Source organism: Marmota monax, unplaced genomic scaffold, assembly GCF_021218885.2.
Source record: "Marmota monax isolate L192 unplaced genomic scaffold, Marmota_monax_Labrador192_F-V1.1 WCK01_AAM20220418_F8-fsc00125, whole genome shotgun sequence".
NCBI classification, from domain to species: domain Eukaryota; kingdom Metazoa; phylum Chordata; class Mammalia; order Rodentia; family Sciuridae; genus Marmota; species Marmota monax.
The window spans coordinates 2888446-2902076 of record NW_026695235.1 but is presented as its reverse complement, the minus strand read 5'-3'; the positions used below and the strand labels follow the sequence as shown (position 1 = coordinate 2902076).

Below are 13631 nucleotides of genomic sequence, written 5' to 3'. Positions count from 1 at the left end.
CTGTATAGGGATAGCTCTATTTATAAATACAGAAGCTCCACTTTACCAACTAATTTCATTCCCAAAGTTTATTTAAGTTTGATATTTCCACAGGAGAAAATGAATTCTTGAGTTTCAAAGTGAGGCCCAAGCTATCAACAAACCACCTAACTAAATAAACCACAGCAAATATATTCAGCAAATAAAGTAGAGGGTCTCTTCTGAGTTTTAGGGATATAGCACTGAATGAGATAGAAGTGTATCTTTCATGGGGTTCATAGTCCAGAACAGTTGACAGATAGCAGGTAATCACAGATGTGATGAGTTTTAAAGGAGAAATTCTAGATAGTAATGAGAGCTATAACATACGTCAAGAACTAGACTAACAGTTGTTGGAGATCATATTTCATTCTAAGGAAGTCATATTTAGATTGTAGACCAGAGGAATTAATGGAATTTGACTGTGAGGTGAAGGAGAACAGACAACACTACAGATACTGAAAGTGCATACATAATGGCTAAGTTAGAGATATATTAGAGAGTCTTGATAACATAGACTCTAGTAAGTCATGTGAAAGATTGATGGGTAAAAGTTGTAGGAAGCCACTAGATGCTTTTTACTTTTACTTATTTATTTATCTTTTTAAAAGTATTATTTTATATACATTCACTCTTTAGTATTCTGTGAGTTTTGAGTGAATACAGTTGTGTATCATCACTACTAAATGGAAAATACGTACCAATTTCAGCATTCCCAGAAACTTCCCATTCCCCTGTAGTAAAGCTCACCCCTGACCTCTCCCTGGCCACTTCCCCCATATATTTATCTATGTATTATGGTTTTCTTTGCAAGAATGTCTTTATCAATAGAATTATATGTAGCAGGGAGCCTTTTGAGTCTCGAATCTTTCACCTAACATAATGTATTTGAGATTCATCCACACATTGTGTGTTATCAGCAGATCACTGCTTTTAAGTTGGGCTGTTTTCTTCTTACTGCACGTAAAGTTTTTTCCATATTCTGGAGGGAAGTCCTTGGTCAAGTAATGATTTGTAAAGAGTTTTTTTAGTGTGTGTGTCTGTGGCTTGCCTTTTCATTCTTTCAGTAGTATTCTGTGTGCAGAAGTTCTTAATTTTGATGAAGTCCAGTTTATCACTTTTTCTATTATGGACTGTGCTTTATATGTCATACTTGAAAAATCTTTCTCTTAACATAAGGTTGCAAAGTTTTTCTCCTATCTCTTTTAGAAATTTCATAGTTTTAGGTTTTCTATTTAGCTCTATAATCTATTGTGAGCTTATTTTTGTGATAGGCATGAGATCTGTATTAAGGTTCTTTTGTTTCAGCAATCATTTGTTAAAAAGACAAATTCTACTGAATTGCTTTTGTACCTTTGTTGAAGAGTAGTTGACCATTATTTATGTGGGTCATGGAAGGGTTTTTACCTTATCAGGGACATGAACACATTACTTTTTTTTTCTTTTTCCCTGTGGTGCTGGGGATTGAACTCAGGGTCTTGTGCATGCAAGGTAGGCACTCTACTAACCTAGCTCTATCCCCAGTCCCAACATTACCATTTTTAAGATTACTTTTTCCTGTTTTGTCAAGTTAATGGGTAGTAATACTGAAAATGAGAACTTGTATTCATTATTTATTTACTGTATGCCAAGCATGGTGCTCCACTTTTTAAACAGATTATCTCATAGAACCTTCAGAATGGCTCTATAGTAGACACTATTATTCTCACTCTATTGATGGGTCAGTGAGGCACAGAATAACCTGCCCAGAGTCGTTCCATTGGTAATTATAGCTCAGGCCAGTCTGCCTCTTGAGTATATCTGCTCGCCTGGAATTCTGAGTTAATACTTAATGCTCTAAGGCTTCCCTTGTAAATAATGAATTCTTTATTATGTATCTGGAATGAACTAACTGTATAGTCCTTGGGAAAAATTGAGGAGAGTCACTCAAATCACTTTTTTCTCTCACAGAACCTGTTTGAGAAAGGGTACTTTAGAGCTCATCCTCTTAATCTTACTGGAGTATCTGCAATGTTCAGAAAGAGATTATGGTAGCTTAGACTATTGGGATGGCAGCAGGAACTAGAGAAATGTCAGATTGGATGGAGGTGGAGTCAAATAAGTTGATGAAGAGTTTAAGAATGACATTCAGGTTTTTTTGCCTGAGCAGCTGGTTAGATAGTGTTACCATTTACTGACAAGTTAGAAAGTTTTTTTGGTGGGGTGGGAAAGAGTCTCCATTTTATGATAATGACAAGAACATCCTAGAAGTCATAGGACTATCTGAGGCATAATTTTGAATAGAGGACACTTATCTAAGAATAATCACTGCTCAATAGTACTTCAGGCAGTGATGAAAATGTTTTATATGTGTGCTGACCAATACAGTAGTCTCCAGGTACATGTGGCTATTCAAATTTTAGCTAATTAAAATTAAAATGTTCCACCATTCTAGGAAATATCTGGACACTTTAAAAGTGCTGTACTTTGGGAAGGCATTATCCTGCATATTACATGTGGTATTTTATTGTGTATCTAATTTACTTTATACCTAATTTAATTGTATAACATTGCTTCTCTCTTTTTTCCCCTTATTTCTAGCTCTTAGGAAATTTTCTTCAGTGGTATGGCATTTTCTCAAATAAAACTCTTCAGGAATTATCAATAGATGGTTTATTAAATAGATACATTCTCATGGCTTTTCAGAATTCAGAATATGGAGATGACAGCATCAAAAAAGCCCAAAATGTGAGTTGAATGATACATATTATTATTTTTAAACCATATATGTTAATTTCCTTTGTTCAAAGAGGGATATGAAAACTTTATGATTGCCCTTTATTACCAGACTTAATGTAAGGTTGGCTATCTGTTTACCCAGGTAGTTCCAAACTCCCCACTCCCTAGCATTTTTATATCAAAGTATATAATGTGCTGGCAGTAGTACATGCCTGTAATCCCAGCAGCTTGGAAGGCTGAAGGAGGAGGTTTGCAAATTCAAGGCCAGCTTCAGCAACTTAGATGATATTTTATAATAGAGAATAAAAAGTGCTGGGATGTAGCTCAGTGGTAAAATGCTTACGGGCTCAATTCCCAGTACCCCAGAAAAGGGGGTGTAGGGGAGGAGGAAGAAAGTATAATGTTATCTATATTTATATCTATTCATTTATTTGTATCAGTGTTTTGGTATTAGTAAAAGTTTTGATTTCATGATAATTTTTTCACAGTTAAAATGAATGCTATTTTGAGTGTTATAAATGGCTTTTTTTCACTTATTTAGTAATATTATCTTATTTTCCACTTACATACACAAGTTATACAGTAATATGTAATTGAAACAGTTACAAAATTAATGAAAATTTACAAGAGTACAAAGTCCCCACACCCAAAGTCTCTGACATGATGCCTCAATACCTCAGATATGTTTCTTTGTATTTCTAACAAACATGGGGTATTAGTCTACAAGATTATAGCATAGATGTTGAGAGCCACAGCCAAAGGGGCCCCAGCAGAGAATAGTATCAGGAAATTAACACTGATATATTACTGTTGCCTACTCCTTAGAAATGCCTCCCAGTGTACATTTTATCAGTTACGTCAGCACTGTCCTTCTTTAGCAAAAGAAATATCCAGAAGCTGGGTAGGGTCGCCCACATCTATACTCCCAACTATTTGGAAGGCTGAAGCAGGACGATGGAAGGTTAGAGGCCAGTCTGGGCAACTTTGCAAGACCTGCCTCAAAATAAAGAGAGCTGGGAATATAGCTTAGTGGTAGGATGCTTGCCTAGGATGCACAAGGCCGTGTTCAGTCACCCTTACTTCAAAAAATTCTTTTAAAAATGAAAATAGTACCCAGACCATGCATTCTGTTTAATTGTTATATCTCTTTACCCTCCTTTAATCTAGAAGACTTCTTCAGTTCTTTCCTTGGCCTTTATAACCTGGACACTTTTGAAAATGATAGGCCAGTTATTTATTTTTTTATATATATGAAATACATTTATAAGACCACAATACTTTCATTTTATTTTAATGTATAACTTATGTATATAAGTTCTGAGGATCGAAACCAGTGCCTCATGTGTGCCAGTCAAGCGCTGTACCACTCAGCCCCAGCCCCTAGGCCATTTATTTTTTAGAATATCCCCCAATTTGGGTTTACCCGATATTATGTCAAAATTAGATTCAGGTTCTTCCTCATATTTGGCAGAAATTGTCCCAGATTTCCTGAGCAGAGTTCTTCAGAGTTGACTTCTGTAATCTTGTGACATTTCCCCTCATTTGGCGGAAGTATATGCTTGCTTCTTTCTGGCATGACATTTTTTTGTCTAAACTGTATTTGCTCTGCCCGAGCCCTGGAATCAGTCATGTTTCTAGTGATCCCTGTATTTCTGCAGTGATGAGCTTTCTTTATCCATTTGGACTCTGATTTGAGTACTCACACCAGGCTGCCCTTTCCTAGGAGAAACCAGTCTTACCCTTCTTTTCAGGGTCTTATGCATGCAAGGCAAGCGCTCTACCAACTGCCCCTCCCCAGATCTTCACCCTTATGAGTTATGGCATTCTGTGGCATGATGCCCTATACACCTCACTAAGACTCTTGCCCTGGGCAGCACCTGTGGTGTGAATGCTTGCTTAGCCTTACTCTGGGTCATATTTATACACGCATTTTTATACAAAAGCATTCCATAAGAGAGAACTCAGTTCATTTAGGGTATCTTGCAAGACTGGAAAATAAGCACTTGATTATCCATTTTATAGATTATTAAAAAATGGGACAAATCATCTTTTGTATTGAGTACCTGATCCATGTATAGTTAATACAGAAAGTGAGTCTTTTAAAAAAAATCTCTTCAGATTAATTAATTTAGTCTAATAGCACCTCTTTAGGTCAAATACATTATATCCATTATCTAGACTCAACTTTTACATATTGTCATTTATTCTGTTTTAACTATTGTATTTTATATCCTTTCCTACATAGGTAATCAGTTGTTTCCCCAAACAGTGGTTCATGAATCTGAAAGGAGAAAGAACTATTTCTCAGTTAGAAAACTTCTGCCGATACCTTGTGCACTTAGCAGATACAATTTATAGGAATAGTATTGGGTGCTCTGATGTTGATAAAAGAAATGCAAGGTAACTTTTTATAATCACTTATTAAAATAGTAACCTGTAGTTTTAGTTGTCATATTTAGTGTTATTAAAATATTTTTTAAGTAGTAATTTTTTAATATAAATTGTACATTCACTTAGTATTAAACCTACCCAAAGTACACATAACTTTGTTTTTTTGGTTTTTGTCTTTTTTCAGTACGTTGAACTTATGAAGGTTGTTAGGGAAAGATTTTTGGTGAGGGCCAGCCTTGAGGAGAATGAATATTCTATCTCCTCAGTGAAGAATTGGGGAGAACACAGGCTCTAGGAATGTCATGAACTTTGGTCCTTTGAGATTCATTATATAGAACGTGAATCCTAGAAAATTTGACCATTTAAACCTAGAATATGTTGATACAATATCCCCATTTTAGAATCTTTATGTTCCATGTTTTTCCTTTATCATATCATGGACTAAAAGTCACCATTCATAATTTCTAGAACAACTTAAACCTAATTTTTGTCAAGAATTGCTAGGAAGAAATGAGTGAACTGTTATCGTTTCTGTGGACAATAATGTTGTGAATATTTGTATAATGTGGGGTTAAAAATTTAGCATAAAATATGTAATATAACTACTACAGTTTGAAGGAATTTTCAAAATTTTGTGATTTTTGTATATTTCTTATATCTGTTTATACCACAAGTATAGCTCTGTAAGAAAACTTTTTTGTTTAGGAAATATTCTGGGGGCCTTGTTTCCCTTTCTCAAAAAGAGTATTATTTTCTTGTGAGAAAATTTGATTTTCAAGATACAATTAAAAGTTTAAGTAGTAAAGCTTTTAGTGATAAGATTCTTAGACAATTTTGCTTTACATTTTAATTTTGTTATTGTGGTATTGATTATTATTTGCACTTTTTTTCCCCCAGTGTGTTGTTTTTTTACTACTTAAAGCCTACCACTTTAAAAATTTTGATTTACGTATACTTAACTTGATCTTTATTTGAAAGTTAATTATTAACAAATAATATTTGCTTTATATTTTTTTATTTATATGACAGCAGAATGCTTTACAATTCTTATTACACATATAAAGCACAATTTTTCATATCTCTGGTTGTGTATAAAGTATATTCACACCAATTCATGTCTTCATACCTGTACTTTGGATAATAATGATCATCATATTCCACCATCATTAATAACCCCATGCCCCGACCCTTCCCCTCCAACCCCTCTGCCCTATCTAGGGTTCATCTGTTCCTCCCATGCTCCCTCTCCCTATCCCACTATGTATCAGCCTCCTTATATCAAAGAAAACATTCTGCATTTGGCTTTTGGGGATTGGCTAACTTCACTTAGCATTATCTTCTCTACCTCCATCCATTTACCTGCAAATGGTATGATTTTATTCTCTTTTATTGCTGAGTAATGTGTATATGCCACATTTGTTTTATCCATTCATCTATTGAAGGGCATCTAGGTTGCTTCCACAGTTTAGCTATTGTGAATTGTGCTGCTGTAAACATCCATGTGGCTGTGTCCTTGTCGTATGCCGTTTTTAAGACCTTTGGGTGTAGACCGAGGAGAGGAATAGCTGGGTCAAATGGTGGTTCCATTCCCAGTTTTCCAGGAAATCTCCATACTGCTCTCCATATTGACTGCAACAATTTGCAGTCCCACCGGCAGTGTATGAGTGTACCTTTTTCCCCACATCCTTGCCAACACTTATTGTTGTTTGTGTGCATAATAGCTGCCATCTGACTGGAGTGAGATGAAATCTTACAGTGGTTTTTGAATTACATTTCTCTAATTGCTGGTGATGATGAACATTTTTTTTTTTCATTATTTGTTGATTGATTGTATATCATCTTCTGAGAATTGTCTCTTCAGGTCCTTGGCCCATTTATTAATTGGATTGTTTTTTTGGTGTTTAGCTTTTTGAGTTCTATATATACCCTAGAGATTAGTATATACTAATTATATACTCTATCTGATGTGTGAGGGGTAAAGATTTGCTCCCAAGATGTAGGCTCTCTATTCACCTCACAGATTGTTTCTTTTGCTGAAAAGAAACTTTTTAGTTTGAGTCCATCCCATTTATTGATTTGGATTCTTGCACCACAAGAGTCTTATTAAGGAACTTGGGGTCTAATCCCACATGATGGAGATTAGGGCCTACTTTTTCTTCTATTAGACGCAGAGTCTCTGGTTGTATTCCTAAGTCCTTGAACCATTTTGAGTTGAGTTTTGTGCATGGTGAGAGATCAACATCCATAAATCAAAGGCATTTCTGTATATCAGTGAGAAATCCGAAAAAGGGAAATGAGGAAAACTACCCCATTTTCAATAGCCTCAAGAAAAAAAAAAAAAAAACCTTGGGAATCAACTTAACGAAAAAGGTAAAAGATGTATATAATGAAAATTACAGAACCCTAAAGAAAGAAATCAAAGAAGTCCTTAGAAGATGGAAAGATCTATCTACTTGTCTTGGATAGGCAGAATTAATATTACCCAAATGACCATACTTTCAAAAGCACTATACAGATTTAATGCAATTCCAATCAAAATTCCAATAACATTCCTTTCCTCATAGAAATAGAAAAAGCAACCACGAAAGTCATCTGGAAAAATAAGAGACCCAGAATAGCTAAAAGCAATCCTTAGCAGGAAGAGTGAAGCAAGTGGCATCACTATACCAGACCTTAAACTATACTACAGAGCAATAGTAACAAAAACAGCATGGTATTGGCACCAAACAGACTAGTAGACCAATGGTACAGAATAGAGAACACAGAGACTAACCCACAAAACTACAATTATATTAGACAAAGGTGCCAAGAACGTGCATTGGAGAAAAGATAGCCTCTTCAACAAATGGTGCTGGGAAAACTAGAAATCCATATGCAAAGTAGTATTTGCTTTCCTATAGAAAAGTACTTCAGCTATTTAAGCATTTGTTCTTTGCATTGCACATAAAGTAGATTCCACCTAGTTTGCAAAGTTTTACAAATTATAATCCTTCCCGTAAAAGGGCCTTATTATTGCAGTGTTGTAGAGGAGATGAGTCAATAATGTCATAATTTATGCTTTCTCATGAGTGGTTCAAACTTGGTGTTGAAATAGTCATTCTTTAAGTGTGCTTCCTGGCCATCAGCATTACCTGGGAGATTGTTAGAAATTTGGATTCTCAGGTTCAAACACATATTGAGTCAGATCTCTGGAGTGGGTGGAGTCAGAATCCTGGAGTGGGGCTGGGTAATGTTTTAACAACGCTCTAGATAATTCTGATGTTGCTAAAATGGGATGATTACTTAATAATAAGGTAGTTAGTGCACTAAGGAAAGCCAGACTGTTTTGTGTAGTGAATTCAGAGGAGTGGAATTCAGGCAGGATCTTGATGAATTGATAAGAGAAGTAAAATTTTGTGTTTCAGGGTTTCTCCAAAGAGTTGGCACTGTGGTTTAGGAAGTAATGGGAGATAGGGCTCTGAAGAATTTTGGGAACAGATTACTTTTTTATTTTGTGTGATCATTCAAATTATCCCTCTCAGTTAACTGTCCTTTAAAAATGATATGTGAGTGTGAATTGTGTAATTATGCATATATAAGTGTGTATTTATACTACCATGGATTGATTAAAACCATTCATCTGAGTGAAATAAGTTTTTGTTTTTAACTGTTGGCTAGTCATATAAACATGCAAGTTTAATTTTATATAAATACATGTCAAGATTTTATGTATGATGTAATTTTCATTTCTGTTTCCCATATGTAAAAATGCATGTTTGGACAAATTGATTGCAAAATCTGTATAACATCAAGAACAAATTTCCTTTAAATGTGCTAATGAAATGCTCCTGCTACATTTTTTTTTTCTTTTTTCTTTTAGGGAAAACATAAAACAAATAGTAAAACTTCTTGCAAGTATTCGAGCTTTGGATCATGCTATGTCTGTTGCAAGTGACCACAATGTGAAAGAATTTAAGTCTTTGATTGAAGGAAAATAGACCTATGAGACTGAAAAGCTTATTTGCTTTAATACCATTCCCAATGTATAAATTTTGTATATATGTAAAGTTTCTTACACTGTAAAATACTGATTTTCATTTTAATACAAAAAAAACCCATTATATTCAATACTGTGTCCTTAAATGCAATTTCTTCAGAATGAAAGGAATTCAGATTATTTCTAGGAGTCTATGTTTTCCTTACTGCCTGTCATACTTTGTTTACAGAAGTATTTTGTATGATCATTCAAATTAACCCTCTCAGTTAATTGTCCTCTATAAACAATGTGTGCAGTGTAAATTGTATAATTATGCATATGTGTACATAGATATATATATATATTTATATCACCATGGACTTTCACACTGGAAATTTGTGGTGTTTTTCTACAGAGAAAGCCTTTTAACAGCAGAAAATTATCCAGTAGCAAATTGTCTTAGGAAAATTACTACACTGTTGTAACAAAAGGGCTGGCAAGTGACTAAATAAATGTTCATCCCTTTTTGGTTAGCGTCGCTCTCACTGTAGCTGTGCTGCCTTAAAATTGAGAGTTGAGTTATGGACTCAGTCATTGAGTGGATGTTGATCTTGTTCTTTGAATCAGCATTACAGGCAAATGTGGGTTTCATGTGAACTCTAATATATGCAATATAGTTTCAAATGGAACGTGAAAGTTTAATTTTTTGAAAATAATAAGCCCACAACCTAACTGCATGGTTTAGGCTGTCTGTCCTGTCTCATTCATAATTTTACTCCCTGCCTAGCTTACAGATACATGCATCTGAATTGAATTTTAGTATTCTTATTATATTTAAAATCCCACATATGTGAGTTATATATGCAATAAAGAATACGCCTTGCTGATTAGCCACACCTAGGCAATTTAATATCCATGGTCTTCTATAATGTTTGTACCACATTGTAAATACTCAAGACAACTTGTTTTAAAGTTTATGCTTTCAGATTCTGTGGTTTTCAAAAGGAACTTTTTGGAAATTAAGGACTATTGTTTGATAATTATATATGTAATTACGCTTTAGCCAAGCATTAAATTAATTTTTAAATATACCCTTTGTTGTATTTTGCTGGTGACTAATTTTAGAGCATTTCAAAATGAGTCTAGTATAGCAAGAATTAACAGTTCCATATGTATCCTTGATCAAGGCAAGTATCGTTTAGAATAGTGTCATGCAGCGTGCTTGCTCTGTCAGTTATATCTTTATTGTGGGAACATTGCTTATCTCCCTACACATTCATTCTGGGTGAATTTTTATTATACTTTACTGGCCTACTAAGTCAGACAGAACACATTCGCAACTTCACTGAATAAAACATACACATAAATATCTATTTGGGCCTTATACTTCAAACTGTGTTTCTAAACTCCTTAGGCTTATTACTCTTCCTTATCTGTTTTTAAGAATTCTTAGAGTGAATTCAGACATTTTGTCCTGTGAAATCCATCAGGCAACTTGGGTTTCAGAAATGGGTGTGAACTAGGACTTTGTAAGGTAAATTTAACATAGAACTGGCATGAGACAAATGTTTTTATATTTCAACCAGAAGATTTTCATTTGAAGGAAATTTATTTGTTAAGGTAATAAATTACCCCAAACTCGGTGAGCAGTTTAAAGAACAAAAATTTATTCTCTTAGAGTTCTGGAGGTCAGAAGTTAGAAATCAAGTATAAATAAGGCCATTCTCTCCCAAAAGGCTCTAGGATTAAATCCTTTCCTTTAGAGCTTCTGGTGGCTGTTGATACTCTTTGGCTTGCAGTCATATTGCTCCTTTCACTGTATCTGCCTTCTGAGTATGTGTATAATTATCGAACCTAGTGCCTCACACATTCTAAGGGAGTGCTTTATCGCTGAGCCCCAACCCCAGCACCTCATTGCTCACTTTCAAGAATCAAGAGGATGTTGGCTTGTCTTGAAAGCCCCTAGGATCTCACTGTTAAATCTGTATGCCACCTAACTTGTATTTTAAGTTAGCTCACTCTAAAGACATTAAGTTTGGTGGAAATCTGGGCAGTTATTTTCAAATACTGTAAAAGGTATAAATAAGAAAGAGAAGAAATAACATATTTTAAAAGTGACTAGTAAAATTGCCTTTGTTTTTCAAATCCTGTGCTTTTTCCAACTAAAATGATATATTTTGGAAGGTTTTGAAAAAGCTGTAACCCAAGAGTCCTGCTACCCTCTCGTGCCCAAGAATCCCAACTTGAATATGAGAGGTTTCCTGAATAGATTCCCAGAGACATGGTGCAAAAATCATGGGCTTTGGGGTTAAGTTTGGTTTACAGTCCCACTTTTAAAATGTTGATTTCCATTGTCATAAAAATAAAACCTCCAAGCAAAGAAGTTGAAAATATGGCTACTGAAGCCATTAATTTTTTTTGGGGGGGGGTGGTGGTGGCAGCTGGTGCATACCAGGGATATGGAGGTATTTATACTTGAAAAGACAAAAAATTCCAAACACAACCACTTCCACCTGCTTTTCTTTGTTAAGTGCCATCCCTAACTGAAATGGACTCTTCCAGAAAGGGAAATGAGTGACCACTGACAAGTAGATTATTTTCTTATTAGTTTAATTTTAAGGCTGCTATGGGTAAACCACTAGAAAGAGCAAAGCTTTTTTTTTTTTTTTTTCCTAAGAAGATAGTACTAAATGAGAGAAATCTCTAGTTCTCAGAACTAATCCAAGTGTCTGCATTTTTCCTTGACTTAAAAGTGGCTTTTCTAATGAATTTTAGCTTTCTTAGCATTCTGAAACCAGGGTGCGTCCAGCTTCTCTAAAATAGAGAGGAATGTCAAATCAAGTCACATGACAGGGCCTGGAGGGGGAAATGATTTTGCACAATATCAAGTTTAAATTCTGCTTTTGGTGGCAAATGCAAGAAGGGGAAGAGGTAAAGGAAAAAGCAAAGGCAAGTGGAAACCGTTTCTCAGAGTGCTGGGTTCTTGAGGTTTTCAATTCCTTTGTGCTTTGTTGGCTTCAACTTCATTCTCATATTTAAATTTGTTAAGTGTTAACTGAATAGGTCTTGGGACACAGACATTACCCAGACATGATTTGTTGAAAAAATGAGATTTAAAGGAGCTGATGACGTTATTTACTAAGTTCCACTACTGGCAAAACCTATTCGTCATTCAGGGACAGCCATATTTTAACTGGGCCTTGAGCTCCCGGAGGGTGACTCTCCAGTTTCCATCTTACGTACAGTTGAGCACTCTTCCCTATAGTGCTCCGGAGAGCTGCAGAACACACACACACACACACACACACACACAAAGGTAGCGAACCGAACAGTTTTAAAGCCGGCCTTATTTCTTACTGCTGCCTATCCAGGCACTTAGAATTAAGAACTCGGAGCAGCTTGCTATGAGACACCATGGACAGCTCTCAAGGCGCCACCTGGTTGGCGCCGCGTGCTGGTAGTTCCTCCAGCTTCCCCTGCCGGGGGAGGCAGCAAGGGGTGGTCCCGACGCCCAGTTTGGGCACGTATTAACACCCAGCCCCCAAAACTCTTCCCAGGAGTCTCTCCCTGGCGCGCACTGGGAGGGCTGGGGAGCTCTGGAAAGCACTCGCCAGGGGGCTGGGGAGGTCGGATCCTCCCTCTCCCAGCATCCCCGGCGGTGGGACCTGCAGCAACAGCCTAGGGGACACGTCGCCCGATCGAAGGTCGCTGCAGGTAGCGGCAGCGGCCAGCTGGTACCAGGGCCCGGGAGGGCACGGGGTGGGCGGTGCTCATCTTATGCCCCGCCCCTTCCCGCAAGGGGTGGGTCTTCCGCCTGGGCTGCGGCGCAATGCGGAAGAGATGGATCTGCTGGAGCGGAAGTGACGCTTCCGGCGGCTGTGGCGGCGGCGGCTGCGGGAGGAGGAGGAGGAGGAGCCGAAGGAAGAGGTGAGCTCCCGGCGGGAGGGCGGGGACCGGCCGCGGCCAGACCCACCGGCAGCGGGGTTGGCGGGCGGACGCTTCCAGAGGCGGTCTCCGTCGCCGCAGCCTTCGCAAGAGCAGTGAGGGTGGCCCTGGCAGCCGGGACGCGGGAGGGCGGGCGAGAAGGTGAGGAGTCACTGCGGGTTGTGCCGGGCGCCGCGTCGGGCTGGGGGCTTTGGTGACAGCCGCTGTCAACCTGCCTACAGGAAAGGAACTGAATCCGTCTGAGCGCCGTGACACTTCTTCTGGCGCATAATGGAGGCGTTGGGCTCCGGGCGCCTCGGTTCCCCTGTGAGGAAGCCTCTTTCTCGGGCGGTAGACTGCCAGTCGGGTCCCTGCTCCGAGTTGAGACTCTTCCCGAGTGGCCTTTCTTATGGACCGGCCCCACTTGCGGTCCCCGCAGCCGGCGGTGGCCTGGGGCTGGGCGGGCGGCGGCGGTAACCTGTGTCGCTCCCCCTGCCCTTCGCCGCCGCCCGGGAAGAGCCCGCGGTGGCCGATAATCCTTTTCCTCCTTTGGCCCCCTAAGGAGCTTTGAAGCAGCCTTCTCACCTTCCCTCCCACATTCTAGCCTCCCCCGCCCCCCAGGAGC

At 38.0% G+C, this 13631-nt stretch overlaps 2 protein-coding genes across 24 annotated transcripts in view; both read left to right on the top strand.

The window, feature by feature from the left end:
• Paxbp1 (PAX3 and PAX7 binding protein 1) overlaps positions 1-10173 on the top strand; it is a 34437-nt gene extending 24264 nt beyond the window's left edge. The window contains exons 16-18 of the mRNA XM_046439073.2: positions 2599-2745; positions 4982-5136; positions 8987-10173. Coding sequence (XP_046295029.1) covers positions 2599-2745; positions 4982-5136; positions 8987-9104 — 420 coding nt within the window. The 3' untranslated portion in view covers positions 9105-10173. The remainder of the gene's footprint in view (positions 1-2598; positions 2746-4981; positions 5137-8986) is intronic.
• Positions 10174-12794: 2621 nt separating this feature from the next.
• Positions 12795-13631, top strand: part of Synj1 (synaptojanin 1) — an 89106-nt gene continuing 88269 nt past the window's right edge. For 12 of the 23 annotated variants that reach the window (XM_058577323.1, XM_058577322.1, XM_058577326.1 and 9 more), the window contains exon 1: positions 12797-13009. In XM_058577323.1, coding sequence (XP_058433306.1) covers positions 12912-13009 — 98 coding nt within the window. In that variant the 5' untranslated portion in view covers positions 12797-12911. Of the gene's footprint in view, positions 13010-13631 lie in introns of all 23 variants that reach the window. The other 11 variants (XM_058577325.1, XM_058577321.1, XM_046439047.2 and 8 more) reach the window with 4 other exon arrangements.